The sequence below is a fragment of the Chinchilla lanigera genome, unplaced genomic scaffold (genome assembly GCF_000276665.1).
Source record: "Chinchilla lanigera isolate Chin_1 unplaced genomic scaffold, ChiLan1.0 scaffold00059, whole genome shotgun sequence".
Taxonomy (NCBI): domain Eukaryota; kingdom Metazoa; phylum Chordata; class Mammalia; order Rodentia; family Chinchillidae; genus Chinchilla; species Chinchilla lanigera.
Genome location: NW_004955460.1, coordinates 11,821,684 through 11,842,398, shown reverse-complemented (window position 1 = coordinate 11,842,398; position 20,715 = coordinate 11,821,684). Strand labels below are relative to the sequence as shown.

At 37.3% G+C, this 20,715-nt stretch overlaps 1 protein-coding gene across 1 annotated transcript in view; it reads left to right on the top strand.

The window, feature by feature from the left end:
• The window catches only part of Sdk1 (sidekick cell adhesion molecule 1), a gene marked incomplete at its 5' end in the record, with an annotated part of 870,484 nt that overhangs the window by 306,221 nt on the left and 543,548 nt on the right, over positions 1-20,715 (top strand). The window contains 1 exon segment of the mRNA XM_005397857.2: positions 9,417-9,576. Within this exon segment, the coding sequence (XP_005397914.2) occupies positions 9,417-9,576 (160 nt within the window).

Below are 20,715 nucleotides of genomic sequence, written 5' to 3'. Positions count from 1 at the left end.
CTATTTATCAACAACATATGAGGTAATTTGTATAAAAGAAATGTAGGCTTTAGCCAGACAGACTGTTCTATATATTTCTTTATTTGTTTACTATTTATCTCCTTCAGCTAGAAGGTAAGTTACATGAAGATGTGATTTTTACTCTTTTTTTAAATTCACATTGGTATTCCAGTCATAGAATTCCTAGTTGGTAGTTAATAACTATATGTTGAATGAAAGAATAAATAAGTCAATATTTAGACTTCTCTAGACTTCTGAAATAATTGAAAATAGGAACACCTGTTTTTCTTTAAAGTGAACAACTTCTTTGTCTTAATAGTTATTGATATTTAAGGCTGTAGCCTGATTTATATGTGTTATTTAGAAAGCCAAAAGTAAATGTGTTCTGGATGAAGTTCAAGATTCAGCATTTTGTAGGAAGATGCAATTTCATTCTGTGGCAAGATGTTTTAATAGAAGTAGCAGATATAGTGTGGTTCTCTACCAGGCATGGTCATGAGGATTTCGTGCACAGTAACTAATTCAATCCCTTTGATATCTCTAGAGCTAAGTTTTTCAGGGTGTGGTCCAGGGACCTTTGGCAGCCCTGAGACCACTTCCAGGAGAGGTCATAAGGTGAGAAGCATTTTATAGTAATATAAAGACTTTCTGCTTTTTCTCTATTGATGATGCAAAAGCAGTCATGGGGAAACTTGAGGCACTTAAGTACGTATGAAGACAGTGGTGCCAGACTATACTGCTTCATATGTTTCTTCCCCACCAGAAGCCTGATTTTAAAAAAATCCAGCCCCTTTAAGACTTTCCTTGATAAAGTTGTAAAAATTACTACTTATATTTTGACTCTAATAAATGCCTTTTAATATTCAGCATCCACTTGCAAGTTATGTTTAAAAAAAACAAAAACCCTTCTGCTGCATGCAAAACTATGATAGTTGCTTTGAGGCAATGTCCTTGTGAAGTTATCTAAGCTGGCAGCCCAATGGGCTGCTTTTTTCTTTGCACTTCATTTTCACTTGAAGTAGTGACTGACAGAGAAAGTATCATAATTCAGACTTAGGATTTTGGCAGCATTTTCTTGAAAGTGAATGAAATAAGCCTGTTTCTCAGGTGAAGGGGGTGGGAACTGGCAATATTTTTGGCTAGTGATAAAAATCAAGCTAGAATTTTAGAAATCTTTTATGTGGCATTCTGAGAGTGACATTTCCCTAATATTTAAGGATTTCTGTAAGTTGAGCTATATTAACATGTGATGTTTCTTACATTGCATAATGAAATGTGTCAACATTTGAAAGATCTGCAAGATTCAGTGATCCAACAAAATCATGTGTGTGTAAAAAGTCAAGTAGAAGATAGATCAGAGGATTTTAATGCAATAGGATACCAAAGTTTCTTTGGTAAGGTTTCAAATTCCACATTACAACTCACCTTTACAAAACTGACACACAATTTTTGTATAATGTCAACACAAATATCAGTTATTTGAAAAGGGTATTACACTTCTCGTGTTTCCAACTACGTCTGGGAGACTGTATTTTATCCATGTCCTTCAACTGAAGCAGCATATTGTGAAAACCAAATGCAGAGGTATGTGTGAGAATCAAATTGTCTTTTATTAAGGCAGTCACTGAAAAAATGTGAAGCAGTGCCACTCAACAGAACTTTTTGTGTTGTTTTAGATGTTTCATGAAGACATCTTTTCTGTTAACATATAGAGACTTTAATATTGCTACATTAAATGAATGAATCAATATTTTTGAAAGCTCAGAATTTAGATTTCTAATGTAATACATAGTGGAAATAAGTAACTCAGTTAAATAAGAATTTAAGGTTCTTCCCTATTTTTTTTAAATAAAAGTTGCAAAGGGGCCCAAAGGAATGCAGTTTAAGTACTCCTGCTCCTGAGGTAGTTGGTTTTATTATTTTGTTGAGTGGGAAACCCAGATATAGGAGGGCAAGTGGGTCACCCAGGATCACAGAGCTGCGGGTGATAGAGCTGGGATTGGAACCCAGGCATCCAGAGCCCTTGCTGTAAGCTGCCCTCCCATAGGAGTTCTCCTTGAGAAATCCTAATGATTTGTAACTTTGCTGAAATCAATAGGTTTTATCTGATTGAACTGAGATGTCCCTAGGAATTTCTTTCACTTGTAATTGCCTTGGCCTAAAGAAATCTTCACCAGTTTGGTGTCTCCTGAGCCAAAGATTTTATGTGGGTATATGTGTAGCATAAACTAACCAGCAGACATCTAAGCAGAGATAATATATTTGAATTTCTTTTCATGGCACTTTTGGCCTTTTATTACATAGAATTAGACTTTTAGGATTATTTGAAAGAATCTTTGAAAGAAATATTATTGTATGTTTAGGAATGATGTTTCTGATAACTTCTTATTTCTTTGGTTATAGTTTCTTATGAACCCTGCAAATGATAATTGAGCATACTTCTACTTTGAAGTAAAATATCAGAGAGCTAGAAGCTTACTTGAGTTTGGAGAAATAAGGAATTGCTTTTATTCCACTGTCTCTCCTTATTACTAATTTATGTGCTGAAATAGATGAGTGCAGAGCTGGAACAAACCAGTACATAAATACAAGCATTTATGTTTCTACTATCAGCTTCCACTGTAGATTAATCTCCCTGAATTAATCCTTCCTTTCTTAGAGGGAAATATTGGAAGACCAGGTTTACCCCATGAGTTCCCTTAACTATGCTGTTAATTCACATTGATTACAGAGAAAACAGAGATAATCAGTTTGACTTCCCCACTGACTAAATGCCACACCAGACTGTTCCAAGTACTGTTTAATGGAAATCTTAGGGCCCCCTCTAGCTTTTCTAGTTTTTACATGCATAGATTCAAATACCAAGAGAATACCATAGATAAGCTGCTCGAGAAAAACCACACACTTGTTAGTCAAACTTCTGAGAACAAAATAATGACTTATCATGAGATCTGGGAATATGTAATACAAACTTTCATCTGCTTTGCCCCTTCTTGTTATGGTGCCCTGCAGAGAACAGAAAGACAGAGACCAGAAAGAAGTGGACAGTCTTACCTTTTATTACTAGTCTTACAGTGTGCTCAGGTGTCCTGGCATCAAGGTCCTCAGATTATCTCAGACCAAGGTAGCAGTAATGGGTGCCCTTATGAGGCCCTTCCTGGCCCTCAGTGGTATCATCTGGGTCTTTCATGGGGTAGGAAGATAGGAGCTCTCTGCAAGGCTACTCCCCTGTCAGAGCCAGGCCAAGTACAAACAGAAATCCAGCTGGTACTGAGAGAAGTCCACTTCCTAGTGAGGATATAAGAGCATTTGTCGGAAAAGAAAATCTCATTTGTCACAAAGGATGGTGGTACAGAGGACAGTTCTTTAACAAGGCCTCAAGAGCTATTGAAAACCACTGTGTAGCTAAAGCAGCACCAAGGGACGCACCTGCACCTATCTGTTTCTATAAAACCTTGGAGCCTTAGCCCTCTGCAGCTGAGTTTGTCAGTTGCCCTCAGCTCTCCGGGCACACACACCACTCCAGTGCCTGCCTTAGCTAAAATGTGGGGATCTCTGCCAGGGGGAGGTCCTCACTGCCCTGACTTCATATCTCTGTTGCCTCTCCTTTCTTTTGGCTTGTTTACAGCTCTTTTTGTAGACTGTGAGCTCATCAGGCAGGGCAGCTCTTTGCCCAGTGCCCAGCAGCCAGGAGACCTAGTGAATGTGTGAGGAATGACAAAGTGCCTTCATTTGTAACTGGAGCAGGAGCCAGCATGGGCCTCAGCCTTAGGCCTTGTCTTCTGTGTGAAGATCTGTAGAACCAGGAAGGCAAGAGTAGAGGTGTTCTCACACTGGCCACAGACCCTGAAAACCACTGCGGGAGGATATCTTTGTATAGGCGCCACTTGATTAAAAGTTAAATTTGCCATCATACCCCATTAGAAATGCTTGAGAGACAGAGGTGACGTTTGCAAAACAGTTTACTCTTGTGTTTTGTAACTATAATACATTAGATTTTTGATTGTTCAGAATCAGATCTATTTGTTCATTTATAGATACCTTTCACCCCTGAGTTTCTGATACTCATTTCTAGCAGGTGGTACTAGAAATATATAAAGTGACATACAGAGAAGTTAAGTAAAGTTGTTTTATCTGCATAATGTGATACTATATGTGAAAGTCTCAGTCTCTGACAAACTAAGGGAATAAAGCCTGCGAATTAGCTATGATGATGGAACCGACTCTTTGTTGGAGTGATAATTATCTAGTTTGAGAATGACTGTATACCATTCCCTCACTTCACTTTTAACCACCAGAGGGTTTATATAGTGGTTGCAGAAACTACAGATTGAATCGCCTCATCCCTAAAGCACAGAGAAAACATCATTCTGGAACAAGAAGGTCCTCTTACAGCAGTATATTGAGACTTTAGATATCCGCATATATAACTACAGTAGAATATATCTAGCAGTATATTTAAATTTTACCTCAAATACATTTGAAATGTGTAATTGTTTTCTTTAAAAAGATTAATATTACTATTATGAAGAAAGCACATTATACTGTGAGATTAAACTCCTGGCTTCAATAGGTATACATAATGAACTGCCAGCAGCTGAAATTGGAATGATTACATTTACCAGAATGGGTTCGTCTACCCATATTTTTCAGAATAGTTGCTCACAAATGATGTGTTGTGGCCTGCACTTTTGTTTCTCACCAGAATTTGAAAAATAAAACTTTTTGTAAGTGGTAAATTAGTAAGCTTAGGGCACGAAAATGTTTGAATTTGATATAAAAGAAGTTTTGAAAGGAAGATTAGTGGTTTAAACCAAAAGATTAGTCGCCCTGGGAAATTTAGCTGTGGCAAAAGTAGAGTTCAGTAATGAAAGGTCCTGCTCCGGCTGATTGCCCATTCATGCTGTGATTCCAGATCCTCCCCACTGGAGTTTCACCTGATTGATAGTGCTGATTATGAGGGCTTAATAAATTTCATCATCGCTTTACCAGATCATGTGGGATTTGTCTGCTCAGACCTCCCCTTGTTTGTGGTATGGTTGATTCCTCTGCTAAGTGGAGGTTGATCATTATAATTTCATTATTCATTATTGCTTTAAAATAGAGGAGAAAAAGGCAAGTTACTGAGTAGATGGCAGTTGTTCTAGTTGAAGCTGCCATCAGCAGTCACAAGAATAGCTTAAAGTTTGATGTTCTTGGTACCTAGTAGTTGGCTCCAATCCCTTGTGCTGTTAAAAGATTTCAGTAGTCTTAGTTTTCTATTGTGAAGCAGAGCATTAAAATCCACAGGAAGTTCCCCTTTCTCATGTGAGCGAAGCTGGACACAGGACAGGCTCACCCTAAGGTTCTCTTGCCTTTACTCTACATGGAAAATGCTTCAACTCTTGCACATGGATCAGGTACCCTTTTTTTTTTTTTTTTTTTTTTTTTTTTTTTTTTTTTTTTTTTGGTTTTTCTCCGGTACCGGGAACCGAACTCACGACCTTGCGCTTGCCAGCCAGGCGCTTTGCCGCTGAGCTAAATCCCCAGCCCCCAGGTACCCTTTTTGGATAAGCAAATTATCTTTGCATTGGACAGGTAAAAAAATTCATTTACATGATATCTGAGAACCTTAAAAGTCCACTTAGGGAAGTGACTTCATCATAATAATATTATCATGGCTTGCAAGAACATTCTGTTCTTCTCTTTTGGATAGACTTTAAATCTGTATTATCCAGATAAATGAGACTCTCTCTTTCATAAATGATTTATATTCTACTTAAGAGTATGTGAAAATGGAAATTTCACAGTTTTCTTTGGTAATTTACTTTAGGGTCTTAGAATTTCATTGTGAGAATACAGAAGTATTTAATACTTTCTGCATGTTGTCTTTGAGGAAAGGGAGATCTTTTGTTATTTAAAACACAAACACACACCTCTTAGAGCATTAAGTAGACCACTGGCTTTTCCCCAGGTCAGAATTTGATAACTATCTTGAGGTAATTCACTCATCCCCTTTTCTCCCCTTATAGATCTTTTCAGGCTTCTTTGTGTCCCATATAAAGTGTGTAAAGATCAAATGCTTTTGAGGGGCTGTGTGCACACTTTGAATACTAATCCATCTTTCTTTTTCTCTCTTTTTCTCCAAGGTATTTATGTTTTGTTATCTTTATTCCCTCTTTAGAAATCTCTGAATCTTTGGGGTGTTTTTAAATGATAAACAGTGCCAAGTTCAGAGCGATAACTATTATTCTCTGCAGTGACTGATCTATGTTAAAATATCTGAGGTGATAATTTTAATTTAGGCACTTGAAATTCTAGCACTTTGACAAGATTTGTCCACTTTTCTTCTATTCTAAACAACAGCATCGGTGCTCAACATGATTCTATAGTCATTTAAACCATGTGACATTTGCTTACAAACTGCAGGAAGTTATTCTATGTGAAGTTTTTTCCTACAGATTATAGTACTTCGCACTTCGCATGATAATTTTGTACATCACAGAAGTATGTTTAGTTAACTATGAATTATATGAAGAATGGAATTGTTATATTATTTAAATTAAAAACCATTATATAATATATTAACTTACTGTGCTATCAATTGAAAAAGCAAATTCAAACTCTTGGGGTTCTATCTTGGAGCTTTTTCCTTTCAAAAAGATATATTTTTATGACTTACGCATATAGGACTCTGGAACCATATCAAGTGGCATTTCTTTTTCTATTGTTAAAGAGACTCCAAATGGCAGGACATTAATAAAACCTGCAGCTCAGTAAATCCCAAAGTATCAAAGCTATACTCATTGCATTTCAGCTTTATTACACTGCTTAGGTCATAAGAGGAGATGATTTTAGCTGAAGTACACGGTGAAAAGGGAAATTGGATACACCATTGACAATGAAAATCTAAGAATGCATTTGAAATGCAGCTTAGAATATGTCACATGCTACAGAAGCAGATGGAACTCTCATAGTAGGATCCGGATTAGTGGGTCCTTCTCATTTGAATACCAGATTTCATTATAGCACCTAACACCTGAATGTTTATGTTCCTGTGTCAGACTTAGTCTATAACCTTTTAAGGGACCATAACTGTGTCTTATTCTTTGTATCCTCAGTGCTGATTGTAGGGTCTAGCACATAGAATCAATGTGTGTTTTATTGACCATAAAATCATGCAGACTAGAGACCTAAGGTTCCTCTGGACATTCCATTCCTCATTATCCCAGTAGCCAATCCATCACTGAATCTCTTTTACCGCTGAAATATTGTTTTAAAGTTTCTGCTTCCTCACCATCTCTTCTACTGCAATCCGTGTTACCAGTCTACCACTGTGCCACCTGTCAGCATTTTTTCTGCATCCCTGCAGTGACCTCCAAACTGATCTCCAACTACTCCAGTCCCCATTTAATTTCTTCTCCACATTATAGCTAGAGTGATCTTAAACTACAAAGAATTTTCTTCTGTAGGAATAGCTAGTCACTACCATAATATTGACATTACTTTTGACTATGGTGTATTCACAGGGCAATAATATCATCTGTCACTCACACTAGAACACTTTTAATGTGAAGTGCGTATTGTTAATACTTGTGCAGGATGGTATGTCCTTGCTCTGGAGAACCTGAGCCCTGCCCACCCTGCCTCATTCACTCACTGTGCACTTGCAGGAAGACTTGTATTTCAGTCTTTTGTGCTTCTCAAGGTTACTCACCATGTTTGTTCCCATAACTGGGTGTGAGTGTTGCCTGAGTCTTGACTCCTACTGACCCTGCATTCAATCTCATTGCCTCGATACAGTTGCTTTACTATGAGTTTTTACTGCCCAAATACAATTTAACGTTTTCTAGTTGAATAAATAAATGAATGAAACCTAGTAAGCAATTGCTACTAAAACTTAATAATTGCTACTAAAATTTAAAAACATAATACCAATTGTAATAAAATACAGTGATAAACCGAAAGACAAACTCTATGCAGTTGTCCCTTGCTATCTGCTGGGTTTGGTCCAGGACCCCCCTGCAGAGATCCAAATCCATAAATTCTCAAACTATTCACATCCTCCTGGTCATATTAAATCATATCTAGATTTGGTATAGTACCGAATACAATGTAAATACTGTATAAATAGTTGTTATCCTGTATTGTTTAGGGAATTATAAGGAAAAATGTCTGCACATGTTTATTACAGACTTTTTTGGTTTTTTTGGCAGTACTGGGGCTTGAACCCAGAGCCTTTGAACTGAGCTATATCCCTGTTCCTTTTTACTTTTATTTTGAGACAGGATCTCACTAAATTGCCTCGGATGGGCTTTAGCTTGCAATCCTCCTGCCTTAGCCTCCCACAGTGCTGGGATTATAGGTGTGTGCCACCATGTCAGTCAAGCACAGGCATTTTTTCTGAAGATTTATGATCCATGGTTGGTTTGTTCTGCAGAGGTGGACACTGTGGATGTGTTATGGCTGACTGTATATTTAAACTCTATATGCAGTGTTTGGTATTAGTATAGGTGCAACAGTTTCCTGTGGAACTACATTTTTAGCATAGTCTCAATTTTAGTACTGTTATACTATTTATTGTTTAATTTGTTAAAGATTTAGTAATGTGATTTAAAAATCTAGATTAGTAGCTCCACAAATAAGTTATAAAAAATTTGAAGGTAGATATGAGTTCTTGAGAAGAAAGTTCCCCTATTGAGAATTCTGTGACATTGAGAATCATAATATGTAGAAATTTGGGGTTCTGAAGCCAGACTATTTGGATTTAAGTAATGACTTAACTTCTAGCTGGTATTTGTGAGACTCATGCATGTTATTGTGTGTAGACTAGTTGGTTTATTCTCATTGCTGTATAGTATTGTACTGTGTGTTGTATAAATATACTGTAGGTTTTCTGTTTTATATTCCTTTGAGCATCAATAAAAAAGACTGTGTGTGTGTGAAATGAAAGCTATGTTGTAAGTCATGTTATTTTTGTACATATTAAAGTAGCTTATCCCTGTCACTTTACAAAAAAATTTAAGGCTATATGAAGAAATTTCTGTTTTGTAGTCTTGATTGTTGCTTTGAACAACATTGATTGCAACTTTGAAAATAGATTTCCCAGTTAAAACCAACAGCTTGCTTGAGCAGATATTGCCTGGCATATCCCTTTGATAAGTGATATTAATCATAAATAAAAAGACTTGTATGAACATGTCAGATGCTTTCAAATGGTGGTATCCTTGAGCTTTTGGGCTTTAGAAATATCACTTGGGCTATTACATGTTTCCAGTGGGTCAGGGAGTATTTGCTACTTAATTGACCAAATAGCCATAATTTCTACTTTTTAAAATTAGATCTATTTAAACAATTGATTTGTGAATCCATTGCTTGTTATTTTCATGCATAGGTCATTTAGTTTTGTTCCTCTCTCTCTTTTTTTAATATCTCAGATGATGTTGCACCTTATTTTAAAACGGAGCCAGGCCTGCCACAGATTCACCTGGAAGGGAATCGCCTTGTCCTCACCTGCCTTGCTGAAGGGAGCTGGCCTTTGGAATTCAAATGGATGCACAATGACAGTGAGCTCACCACCTACAGCAGCGAATATAAGTAATTGATTGCTTGAAAATCAGACTACATTTCAGGTTTATGTGTTTAGAATATTTGCCCTATTAGGTATAATAGCAATAGCACAGGGATGAAGATACTGGGTTGGATTTCTAATGTATTAAGGATTAAAGCACTAGATTTGAATGTATAATTAGAGTGTAATTTTCCATTCTGATAGTAGGTTGCATTTTCACCCAGAAGTATGTATCATTATTTTTGAAAAAGTAAGCCTGTCAGTGAGGCCAGTAGACAAAGAATGGTATAGTTACATAGAAATTCACATAATACTTTAGGATGATAAATTTGCTTTTCTGTGACAATAGTTCCACCCACAAATATAGCTCCTATCTAATGGATATAAATATTTAAATAGAGATCTTTATTTCTGTAGCTTCCAAAGCTCTGAGTAGTTACCAAAAGTGTCCTGGCTACATTTTCAACTGAGATAGGAAAAGTTGGAATGACAGGAGAGTAAGTGTAAGCACATCCCCTTATTCAGCAGCAAAACCCCATATATATTAAATGCCTGCCTTGTGTCAGGAGTTGTTCTAGCCTTGGGGATACTGTGAACTTGATGAGCAGCAGGGGAGCACCACAGAAGGGCAGAGGTCTGAGCAGAGTTGTAGATCAGGGGAAGTCTGAGCTATGGCTCCACAAAGGAAGCAGCTCTTGCACTGTTTTCAAGTCTCAGTTTCTCCTTACAAGGGCTTTAGAGCTTTTTAGAAGTGTGTGTGTTTAACCTTTGTTCTCTGTAAATATTGTTAGGTTGGAGGTACAGAGTCCAAGAGTCTCCAAAGTCAGCAACAATCTCAATACCACCCTTGTATTTAAGTGAATTAAAGAGGAATTGGCTGTGTGGAAGTTCAGCCAACTCCATATTGGGAGTAGCTCACCCACTCATCTACGTCAGAGTCCCACATTCAGCCGGCCCTGAATGTGTGTGTAAAAATTGTATGTGTACCTTTTCACTAATTGCCTACATTTGACAATTCTGAATTTGCTCATAAAGCCCTATTTTCTGGACTCTGTAGACCATGTGGAGACGTAGCCAGCCTGGTTGGCACCCATTGCATGAGCAGTGGCTAAGCAGTGCTGCCCCATCAGCCCTTGTTTTTGGTTGCTCTCTGGCCCTGTTCTTCCTATCACCCTACAACAAATGATTTCCATCATTTGTTCATCCTTTAAGACAGATGAGTTTGTGGGCCTGCCATGATCTGCTTTTGGGGATCAATTTCTTGCAATAATTCCGAGCACATTAGAACCAAGCAGTACTCAGTTGGAATCCCAGCTCTGCTACCTATTAGCATTGGTGTTACGGCCTTGATCAGGTTCTGTGTGCCCTACCTTAGATCAAAATGATGGGGCTGGTCACACATCATCTGTGGTGTTATAAACTCCAGTGTATGTGAAATAGCATGTTTACTGTCACATAAATATGCTAATGAATCCTGGAAAACATTTTTCAGTATTATTTCATGATGTTATTGGACTTGGTTTGTTAGAAATGTAAAAGCAAAAAAACAAAAGAGTGAACTAAAAACAAGCACCAAGTGTGAGTAATGGACTTTGAAGTAGGTGACTTGGGCTTAAGTACTTGCTACTCAGCTCACTATTTTGTGACTGTGGGGAAGTTAACCATTGTCTCACTTTTCTCATCTCTAAAATGAGTATAAAAAAGCCTGTATCACATGGCTGTCATACAGATTAAATTACATAATGCTCTCTGAGCCCAAGGAAGAGAGAATGGCGTAGATTCAAAAGAAGCGGGTTGTTCTTCCTAGTAAAAAGAAGTAGTGGTACAGATAATCTGTCACAGTGGCCTTTGAAGTTGGGTACATGGAATGGATGGTGGAAAAGGAATTTTTTTCAAGATCTTCAATTTCCTTATATATGTTTTTTTGAAATTAAGCTGCCAGAGAACATGCCCTTTAGCTAGGTACCATGCCAGTTATCTTTTCCTGTGCCCATTTAGTATTTTCTGCCAATTTACAGAGAAAAGGTGTGTAAGTCCCTTAAAAACCTTCTTGTGGGAGTATGCCTTGGGGGGCACAAGAGTGAAAAAGCAGAAGATCAAAGTTCTGTTAAGAGTTTCTTTTCTTACATATGGATAAGATAGGTATCAAAAGATTATATTATTTGCATTCCACTGGATATATTTAAAACAGTTGTGTAACAGTTGTATTTTAAATGTTTAAAGGTACTCTGCTATTTTTATATATGCAACTTGTTAAACTTATAAAACACTTTTGATCTAAACACAAAAATACATGAAGAAGTGTTTTGTTTTGCACTGCTCCTTCCATAGTCAGTTTACCTGTTCATATAAAATATGCCATGATAATCCAAAAGAAGACAGAACATTGTTGGTTACACTGAGGGCAGAGGAAGGAACTCATAGATGGGCCATTAAAATAACAGAGCTGCTTCACTACTGTTTCACTGGAAACACAATAAGAAGAAATGGGTCATTCTGAAGCAAGAATGGTTTGGGATAGATGAATTATATTCTGTTCACTGCAGGCTTCAAACACTGAGATGGGTATCAAGAATCCATCATACTTTGTTATTATTTTTTCAAGGTATAAAACCTGTCTAAAAGTCTCATGCTATTTTTTCAAATTACTCCTTCATCTACTTCCTTCCAATAAGCACGTTCAGCTATGATGTGTTAACCTTCACGAGACCTTTCTAAGTCTCAAATTGGAAAACATGGATATTTCATGAAAATGGTACCTTGTTTCCTACCTGAGAGTGAGCTTCTATTTTTCCTTCTTTCGTACCGGTTACAGAAATGTTAACTCTATCAAAAATAATATACCTTTGCCTTTTCCAGCTTTGACTAAAAATAATATTCGCCCTTGCTGCTTGTGTTACAAATTACACAGTGGATTTCAGTGAGTTTCAAATGTTATATTTCATATTGATATTAAGACCTGCATTAAGAAAAGGTGACTACATTGACAAATTAATAATGGTGCAGTTAACCAAGTTTATGAGATGGTCTTAAGTGCCTTAGGTAGGTTTGTATGTGTTTTTTTTCCTCCAGAAAATATTTTTTAAACCTAGGTGTGGTTGATCACACCAATGATCCCAGCATTGGGAGGCTCAAGCAAGAGAATCACTGTGAGTTCAAGACCAGCCTGGGGTACATAGTGAGTTCAAAGCCAACCTGGACTACATAGTGAGACTTTGTCTCAAACAAATAAACAAAAACATTTATTATCAATTATTTTTTACTTTGGGTGGGGATCTATTATATTTATATTCAAAGTGTTTATGAGAGAGAGAATGAATGAATGAATGAATATGCATACACCAAGAATTTCTTAAAGCTAGATACTACATCTTGTTCTAACAGTAGGAATAATTGGATACCACTACACCAGTGAAAGTTATGTAATTTTCTTATGAGGCTTGTCTCTGCAGCTTAATTCTGTAGCAGTAGAAATTTGATGGATATTTATTGATTTATTCCAGTAAAAATAGGAATGGTTAAGGAAAAAATTATTTTATTATGTTTTATCAAAAAGCAAAAATTCAGAGTACCAATAAAAAATATGAAATACCTGGGAATACCTTTTATAGAAAATGAATAGAACCTATGTGAAGGAATTTCTCACAAAGCTTCATAAGAGATATAAAACAGGATCTCAGATAAGAAATCTAAGCATTTTATAAATGTCATTTCCTTTAAAATTTTTGTGGAAGGTTATACTAATATTAGTGAGTCTTTTATTAAACCTATCAATAAGATACTTTAATAAAAAGTCAATCAGAACCTTGGTGAACAATTTGAGGAAATTCTTCTAAAACTCATTCAGAAATTTTTTTCAGAAATATAAGCAGAAAAGAATATCAACAAGATTTTGAAACATTAAGTCTCTAATGAGGAGGAATTTTCTTCTCTAGATGTGAAGACATATTAGAATCCTATAAAAATTAACTAATAATAAAATTGCATGTAATCAAGTGATCATTCAAACTAATGAAATCAATCTTTGGAAATAGTATTCAAAATAGATACTTATTATTGTAGTCAGGGTTTGCAAGGGAATAGATTTAATGCAGGACACATAATTTATAGATTTATTTTATAATATTCATCCAAAAAGTCAAATGCAGAGGAGTGCAAGAGATCTGTCCACATGCTAGAGATCCAAAGAATCCAGCTGAGTGCCTGGATTCCATGGCGATGTCCTACATAAGTCTCCTAAAGAACTAGAGCACATGGTAATGTCCTACATGAGTCCAGCTAGAGGCCTAGAGCCCACAATGTCTCATGCAAGTCTGGGAAAGCCCAAAGGTCAGTGGTGGAAACTAGAAAGTCTGTGTCAGTGGGATGAAGGATCTCTGTCACCAGGTTGAGGGATCTGTCCTAGAGCCAGGAAATGATGCTCAAGGTATGGGCCAGAGCTCCACCAAAGAGAACCGCAGCTATCCTTAGCAACAGTGAGGGTTGTGCTCCTCTGATGATGAGAACAGCTTACTTCATGTCAGGTAAACCAGCATGACAAGCTTCTTCAAAAGAATCAACAGCACAGCATCTTCCTCTCCACTTTTCCTTTTATGCTACTGGCAACAATCCTCAGGTGGGCCTTCCATACCCAGCACCACACTAACTCAGTTCAGGTGGGTGTTCCAAGCTGACCACTAGTTAATCCACCACATTTATTTCAGATACAACAACAAAACAAATTTCAGAAACATTGAGAAAATTAAATTCAAAATGGAAACGTAAGAAAACAAAAGGAATATTTGAATGATCTTAAATATACCAGAACAAAATATAAAAGCATTGAAAATTTCACCAAAAAAGAGACCACAGATAACCTTACAAAATTTTGCAATGTCTGCATGCTTAAATAATCCTTACAAATTAAAACAACTGAGAAAAAAACACTTGTGACAGCCAATCAGACAGATATATGTCTAATAATCTGAATCCTCTGAAAACAGTACTTGAAACCAAGGTTCCATTAGGTAGTTTATTTGGGAAAACAACCCAGGCAGCTGTGTAGAGACAGGGGCAATGAAACAGGGAAGGAGAAGAAACCAGTACAGGAAGGTATTACCACTGTAAGTAGTTGGAACTCAGTTCCACTTGGCGCCTCATGAAATGCATCTCAGAAATGTCAAAGCTAAGGGGTGACCAAGAAACGTTTATTAATTCCAATATTTGAAGGATAAACATTGGCCCTGTGGTCATTAGCCTAAATTTGTAATTTGCTCAAGTATTAGTGATCAACTGACATCCTGGCTTTGGTGCCAGAGAATCCCAGCACAGCAAACAAGAAATATGAGGCATGAGTAGAGGAAAGTTGCTATCATCAGCATCAACATAAAGCCATTCAAGGTTCTGTACAACTGGTGACCACAGTGGAGCTCAGGCAAAGGTAGAACCAAAAGGATAGCATTGAGTCCATCCATGAATGCCTCAGTGTCACCTGTATTTATCATTTAGTCCAGTCTATCAAAGACTGCTCTACAAGCAGTAGCTATAGTTTCTACAAGAACATTATTCAAGAGAGTCAGTAGAATCAACAATTTTTCTCATTTGAGCACATCTCAAGGCCATATTTGATACTGTTATTTCTTTTTGCTTTCCATCCCTTTCTGGTTATGCTTTATTTTAGGCCACCACTTCAGCTGCCCTAATTAGCTTGTTGGTAGGGTGACCCAACCCTTTATCTCTGCTTTTAGTTACCTTGCTTTTGTTGGGTGATGGACGTTATTGCAACTTATCTTGGAAATACTAAATAAAGCCTCAGTGAATTCCCTGTTGTCCCCACTATGTGGAAACAGCCCTAGTGTTTTACGGTATTCCATCCAGGTTCACTTACATCAAAGTAGTGACTCCTTTCTTGGAGCTCCACTGGGATGTAGAGAACAAAGTGACCAGGACAAATTACTGATTCAGGCTCTCTGACTCCTGCCTTTATCACCTATAAAATGCTTCTTCCTGAAAACTTAAGCCTCTCATCCATAAGAGCCTCAGTGTGGGAAACACCAATATGTCCCTAGATAGAGGATGATCAGACCTTCATCTCTTAGTTCTGGCAAGAGTTCAACACATACATCTTGGAGAAAGTGTCCAAAACTATGTCATGTTATTCTCAATTCCATTATCCTGTTGGTGTAGTTACTTCTAGGTAATGCAATATACAGTGGATGCTCTTAGTGCATGCACTGGTCAAATGCCTCTTTTCTCACCACCTTCAATAAGTAAAAATGAGTTCCTGTGTTAGCTTTTTATCACTATGGTGAAATACCTGAAATATATAACTTAAAGGAGGAGAGGTTTATTTTGCTCCTTTTCTCACTGGTTTCAGTCATCTGACTCCAAGGCAGAAATGTCATGGTGGAAGGGGTGCATGGAAAGCTGCTCACCTCATGACAGCCAGGAAACAGAGAGAAAGGGAGAAAGAGTCAGGGAGTTAAGGGCCAGCCAAGGTATATTCCCCAGGTCATGCTCTTGTGACATACTCCCATCAACTAAGCCCCAGTTCTTAAATCTCATCACTTCCCATTAATGCCATCAAATTATAAGTACGTGAGTGGGTTAATTCACTGGTGAGGTTAGAAGCATCATGATCCAATCATTTCTAAAATTTTGATCTCTAAACACAAGGGTTTTCTGGAGACATGTTAGATCTAAACCATAACAGTCACTGATCTGAGGTGATGCCATGCAAGACGTCATGCTTGTCAATTGAATATTCTGTAAGTACCAAGATTGTAGCCCTGAGTCTGCACCCTCCATGCGCCTGGTGCAGACAGGAGATCCTGACTCAGAAGGCCCACAAATTGCTAACACAGGGGTTTGCGTTTGAGCCCTCCCTGCATGTGCCCTGCACTGCCTGAGGTATTAGAGCAGGTGGTCCATGAACTGCTAGCACCGCTGTTCAAGTCTGGGCTTTACTTGTGCCCTGACCTCCTAGAGGTCACAGACACAGGTGGTCCATGATCACTGCCAGTGCAACCCATGTCTGGCTCCTGTGCACACCTTGAGCTGCTTGGAGACATGGACTCAGGTGGGCCACAAACTGTTGACCCTACAATTCGTGTCTGGGTTCTGCCTATGCCCTGAACTTTCGGGAGACACAGGGCCACTGATCCGTGATTGCACCACCAGTGCAGCTCGCTTTTGGGTCAAATGTATGTATGGCCTGAGCTGCAAGGGGACACTGGTACAGATGGTTTGCCATCAGGTGACATCACTGTTCGCATTTGAGACCTGGGACACTTCACCATCTTCCAGAAAACCCCAGACTAAGCAGTGCATCTCAGTGGACACTGAGTGGCAAGCCTGACCACCAGGAAAACTAGGGACACTAGTGGCCTTTGCTGAGCTGCCAAGAAAGAGAGAGACTAAGCGTTCTACTTCCAGCATCAAACATAACAAGACGAAAAACTGAAATGCTATCTCAGAACTCCACCGCACTCAGAACAAGTCCAGGAGACATCACCATAGGAGAACTTGGTAAATACACACCTGAAATTGCTGAAATGGAAGTAAAGAAAGAAATTCATCAGGCCATAGAAGAGATCAGATCAGAAATACTCTCTCAGGCAAAAAATGAAATGACAATAATAATCAAAGAATTGCTCAGCACATCTAGAGAAGAAATATACAAATCATAGATGAACATAGGCAGTGGATGGAAACATTAGATGAACAATATAGGAATGAACTAGAACACATGACACAGAATCAGAGAGACATCCAAGAAATCACAGCTTCCACTGAAAGCTGGAAAAACTACTTGAATGAAGCCAAAGATAGAATTTCAGATTTTGAAGACAGCATGACAGCTACTGATCACGAAAGAAAGGATGTCTTAAAATCAACAAGGATCCAGGAAAAATCAATTCAACAGCTGCAAAACGAGGCAAAGAGGAATAAGGTAGGACTAATAGGAGTCAATGAAACAGCAGGAGGAAACACAACTGACATAAAAAGAATATTTGCAGAAACAATAGCAGGAAATTTCCCAAGTATGGAAACAGAACCTGATATACAGGTAAATGAGGTCTATAGAACTCCAACCAACCACAACCAAAATAAAACTACACCCAGACATATAATAGTCAAGTTCCCAGTATCTCCAGTAAAACAACAGAATATTAAAAGCTGCTAGAGAAAAGAAACAGATTACTTATAAAGAAAGCTCATCAGAATCACAGCAGACTTCTCAACACAAACCATCCAATTGAGAAGAGCTTGGAGCAAAGTATTACAGGTCCTGAGATAAAACAGCTTCCAACCAAGACTGATGTATCCTGTCAAACTATCCTTCAAATTCAATGGAGAAATAAAATATTTCCATGGCAAAGAACAACTGAAGACCTTCATGAGTGCCAAACCATCCTTACAAAGAATACTAAAAGATATTCTAGACAGAGAAATAAATGACCACAATTTCATGAACAACAATAGAAAGGAACCCTCAAGCAGAGCAAACAAGTAAAGAGGCAGAAAAAGTAGGAAACCAACGCAAGTAAATAACATGACAATGATAAATCAACACATATCAGTTATAACCATAAATGTAAATGGCCTCAATTTACCAGTCAAAAGAAACAGACTGGCAGAGTGGATTAAGAAACAAAATCCAATGATATGCTATATACAGGAAACACATTTTACTCAAAAGGAAGTAGACTAAAAGTCAAAGGATGGAAAACAATCCTCCATGCAATAGGAACCCAGAGAAAAGCAGGTGTAGCTATTCTGTTTGCAGACAATGTAAACTTCAAACCAACAACACTCAAACGAGATAAAGAAGGTCACTACATACTTGTCGGGGAAAACTGCAAGAGGATGAGATAACAATCATAAACATGTATGCAGCAAATATCAGAGCTCCAAATTATATAAGACAAATCTTAATGGGCATGAAAACCCATATAATTAATAACACTATTGTAACAGAGGACCTCAACATGCCTTTGACACAAAGAGATAGGTCAACTGGACAAAAAATCAGCAAAGAAATAACAAATCTGAAGCAAATCTGTGAATAAATGGACTTAGTAGATGTATACAGAGTGTTCCACCCCACAGCATCAGAATGCACATTTTTCTCAGCTATACACTGGACTTTCTCTAAAATAGACTACATTCTAGCCCATAGAGCATAGCTCACTAAATGCAAAACAACTGAAATTATCCCATGCATATTATCTGACCACAGTGCAATGAAATTGGAAATTAACAACAAAAGCAACTCCAAAAACTGCATAAACACTTGGAAATTATATAACAACCTCCTGAACAATCAAGCAGTCACAGAAGAAATTAAAGAAAAAATTACAAAATTCCTACAAACAAATGAAAATGCAGATACAACTTACTAGAATCTCTGGGATGCAATGAAGGCAGTCCTCAGAGGGAAATTTATAGCAGTGCACTCACACATAAGGAAAACAGAAAGAGAACAAATAAATAGCCTCATACTGCACCTCAAACTTTAGAAAAAACAACAAGTCAAACCCAAAGCCCAAAGAAGGGAGGAGATTATAAAGATCAGGGCAGAAATTAATGCAATTGAGATGAAGAAAACCCTCCAAAAAATAAATGAATCAAAGAGTTGGTTCTTTGAAAGAATAAATAAAATTGATAAAGTCCTAACCAACCTTATCAAAAAAAGAAAGGAAAAAAACTCATATTCATGTAATAAGGAATGAAAAAGATGAAATCACTACAGATCCTACAGAAATTCAAAAGATCATTAATACCTACTTTGAAAATCTTTAGTCTGATAGGATAGAAAACTCAGAAGAAATGGACAGATTCCTAGATATGTACAAATTACCAAAGTTGAATGAAGAAGATATAAAAATCCTGAACAACCCAATGTCAATTAATGAGATTGAAAACATGATTAAAAACTTACTGACAAAGAAAAGCCCAGGCCTTGATAGATTCACAGCAGAATTTTACAAGAAATTCAGAGAAGATTTAATACCAACACCCTTCAAACACGTCAATGAAATTGAAAAGGAAGCAATTCTCCCTAACTCATTTCTGGAGGCAAGTATTATGCTAATACTAAAATCAGAGAAAGATCTAACCAAGAAAGAGAACTACAGACCAATCTCCCTAATGAATATAGATGCAAAGATATTCATTAAAATACTAGCAAATAGAATGCAGCAAATTATCAAGAAAATCATACACCACGACCAAGTCAGATTCATTCCAGGAATGCAGGGATGGTTCAATATTCACAAATCAATTAATGTTATACACCACATCAGTAGAGCTGAAGACAAAAACCACATGATCACCTCAATAGATGCAGAAAAAACTTTTGACAAAGTCCAACATGCATTCATGATAAAAACCCTAAAGAAAATACGAATAGATGGTCTTTACCTCCATCTGATGAAAACCATCTATGAAAAGCCCACAGCCAACATCATACTAAATGGAGAAAAACTGAAAAGTTTTACTTTCAAATCAGGAACAAGACAAGGATGCCCACTGTCATCCCTCCTATTTGACATAGTTCTGGAAGCATTAGCCAAAGCAATGAGACAAGAGAGAGAAATAAAATGAATAAGGATAGGAAAGGAAGAAGTAAAATTATCACTATTTGCAGATGACGTAATACTTTATAAGGAAGACCCCAAAAACTCCACAAGAGGACTCCTTTAATTAATTGACAAATTCAGAAGTGTAACTGGATACAAAGTCAACACCCCCAAATCAGTAACATTCCTATACACAAACAACAAACAGACTGAGAGAGAAATTAAGGAAACTGTTTCTTTCACAATAGCATCCAAGAAATTGAAAGATTTAGGAATCAATCTAACAAAAGAAGTAAAAGATCTATTCGATGAAAACTACAGTACTCTGAAAAAAGAGATAGAAGAAGATTTCAGTAAATGGAAAACTATTTGTTGCTTGTGGTTAGGAAGAACCAACATTGTGTAAATGGCCATACTACCAAAACTGTTGTACACATTCAGTGCAGTTCACATTAAACTACCATTAGCATACCTCACAGATCTAGAGAAAACATTCCTTAAATTCATATGGAACCAGAAGAGATCCAGAGTTAAAAAAAAAAAAATCCTGGGCAACAAAGACAAGTCAGGTGGAATCAGAATTCCTGACCTGAAATTATACTA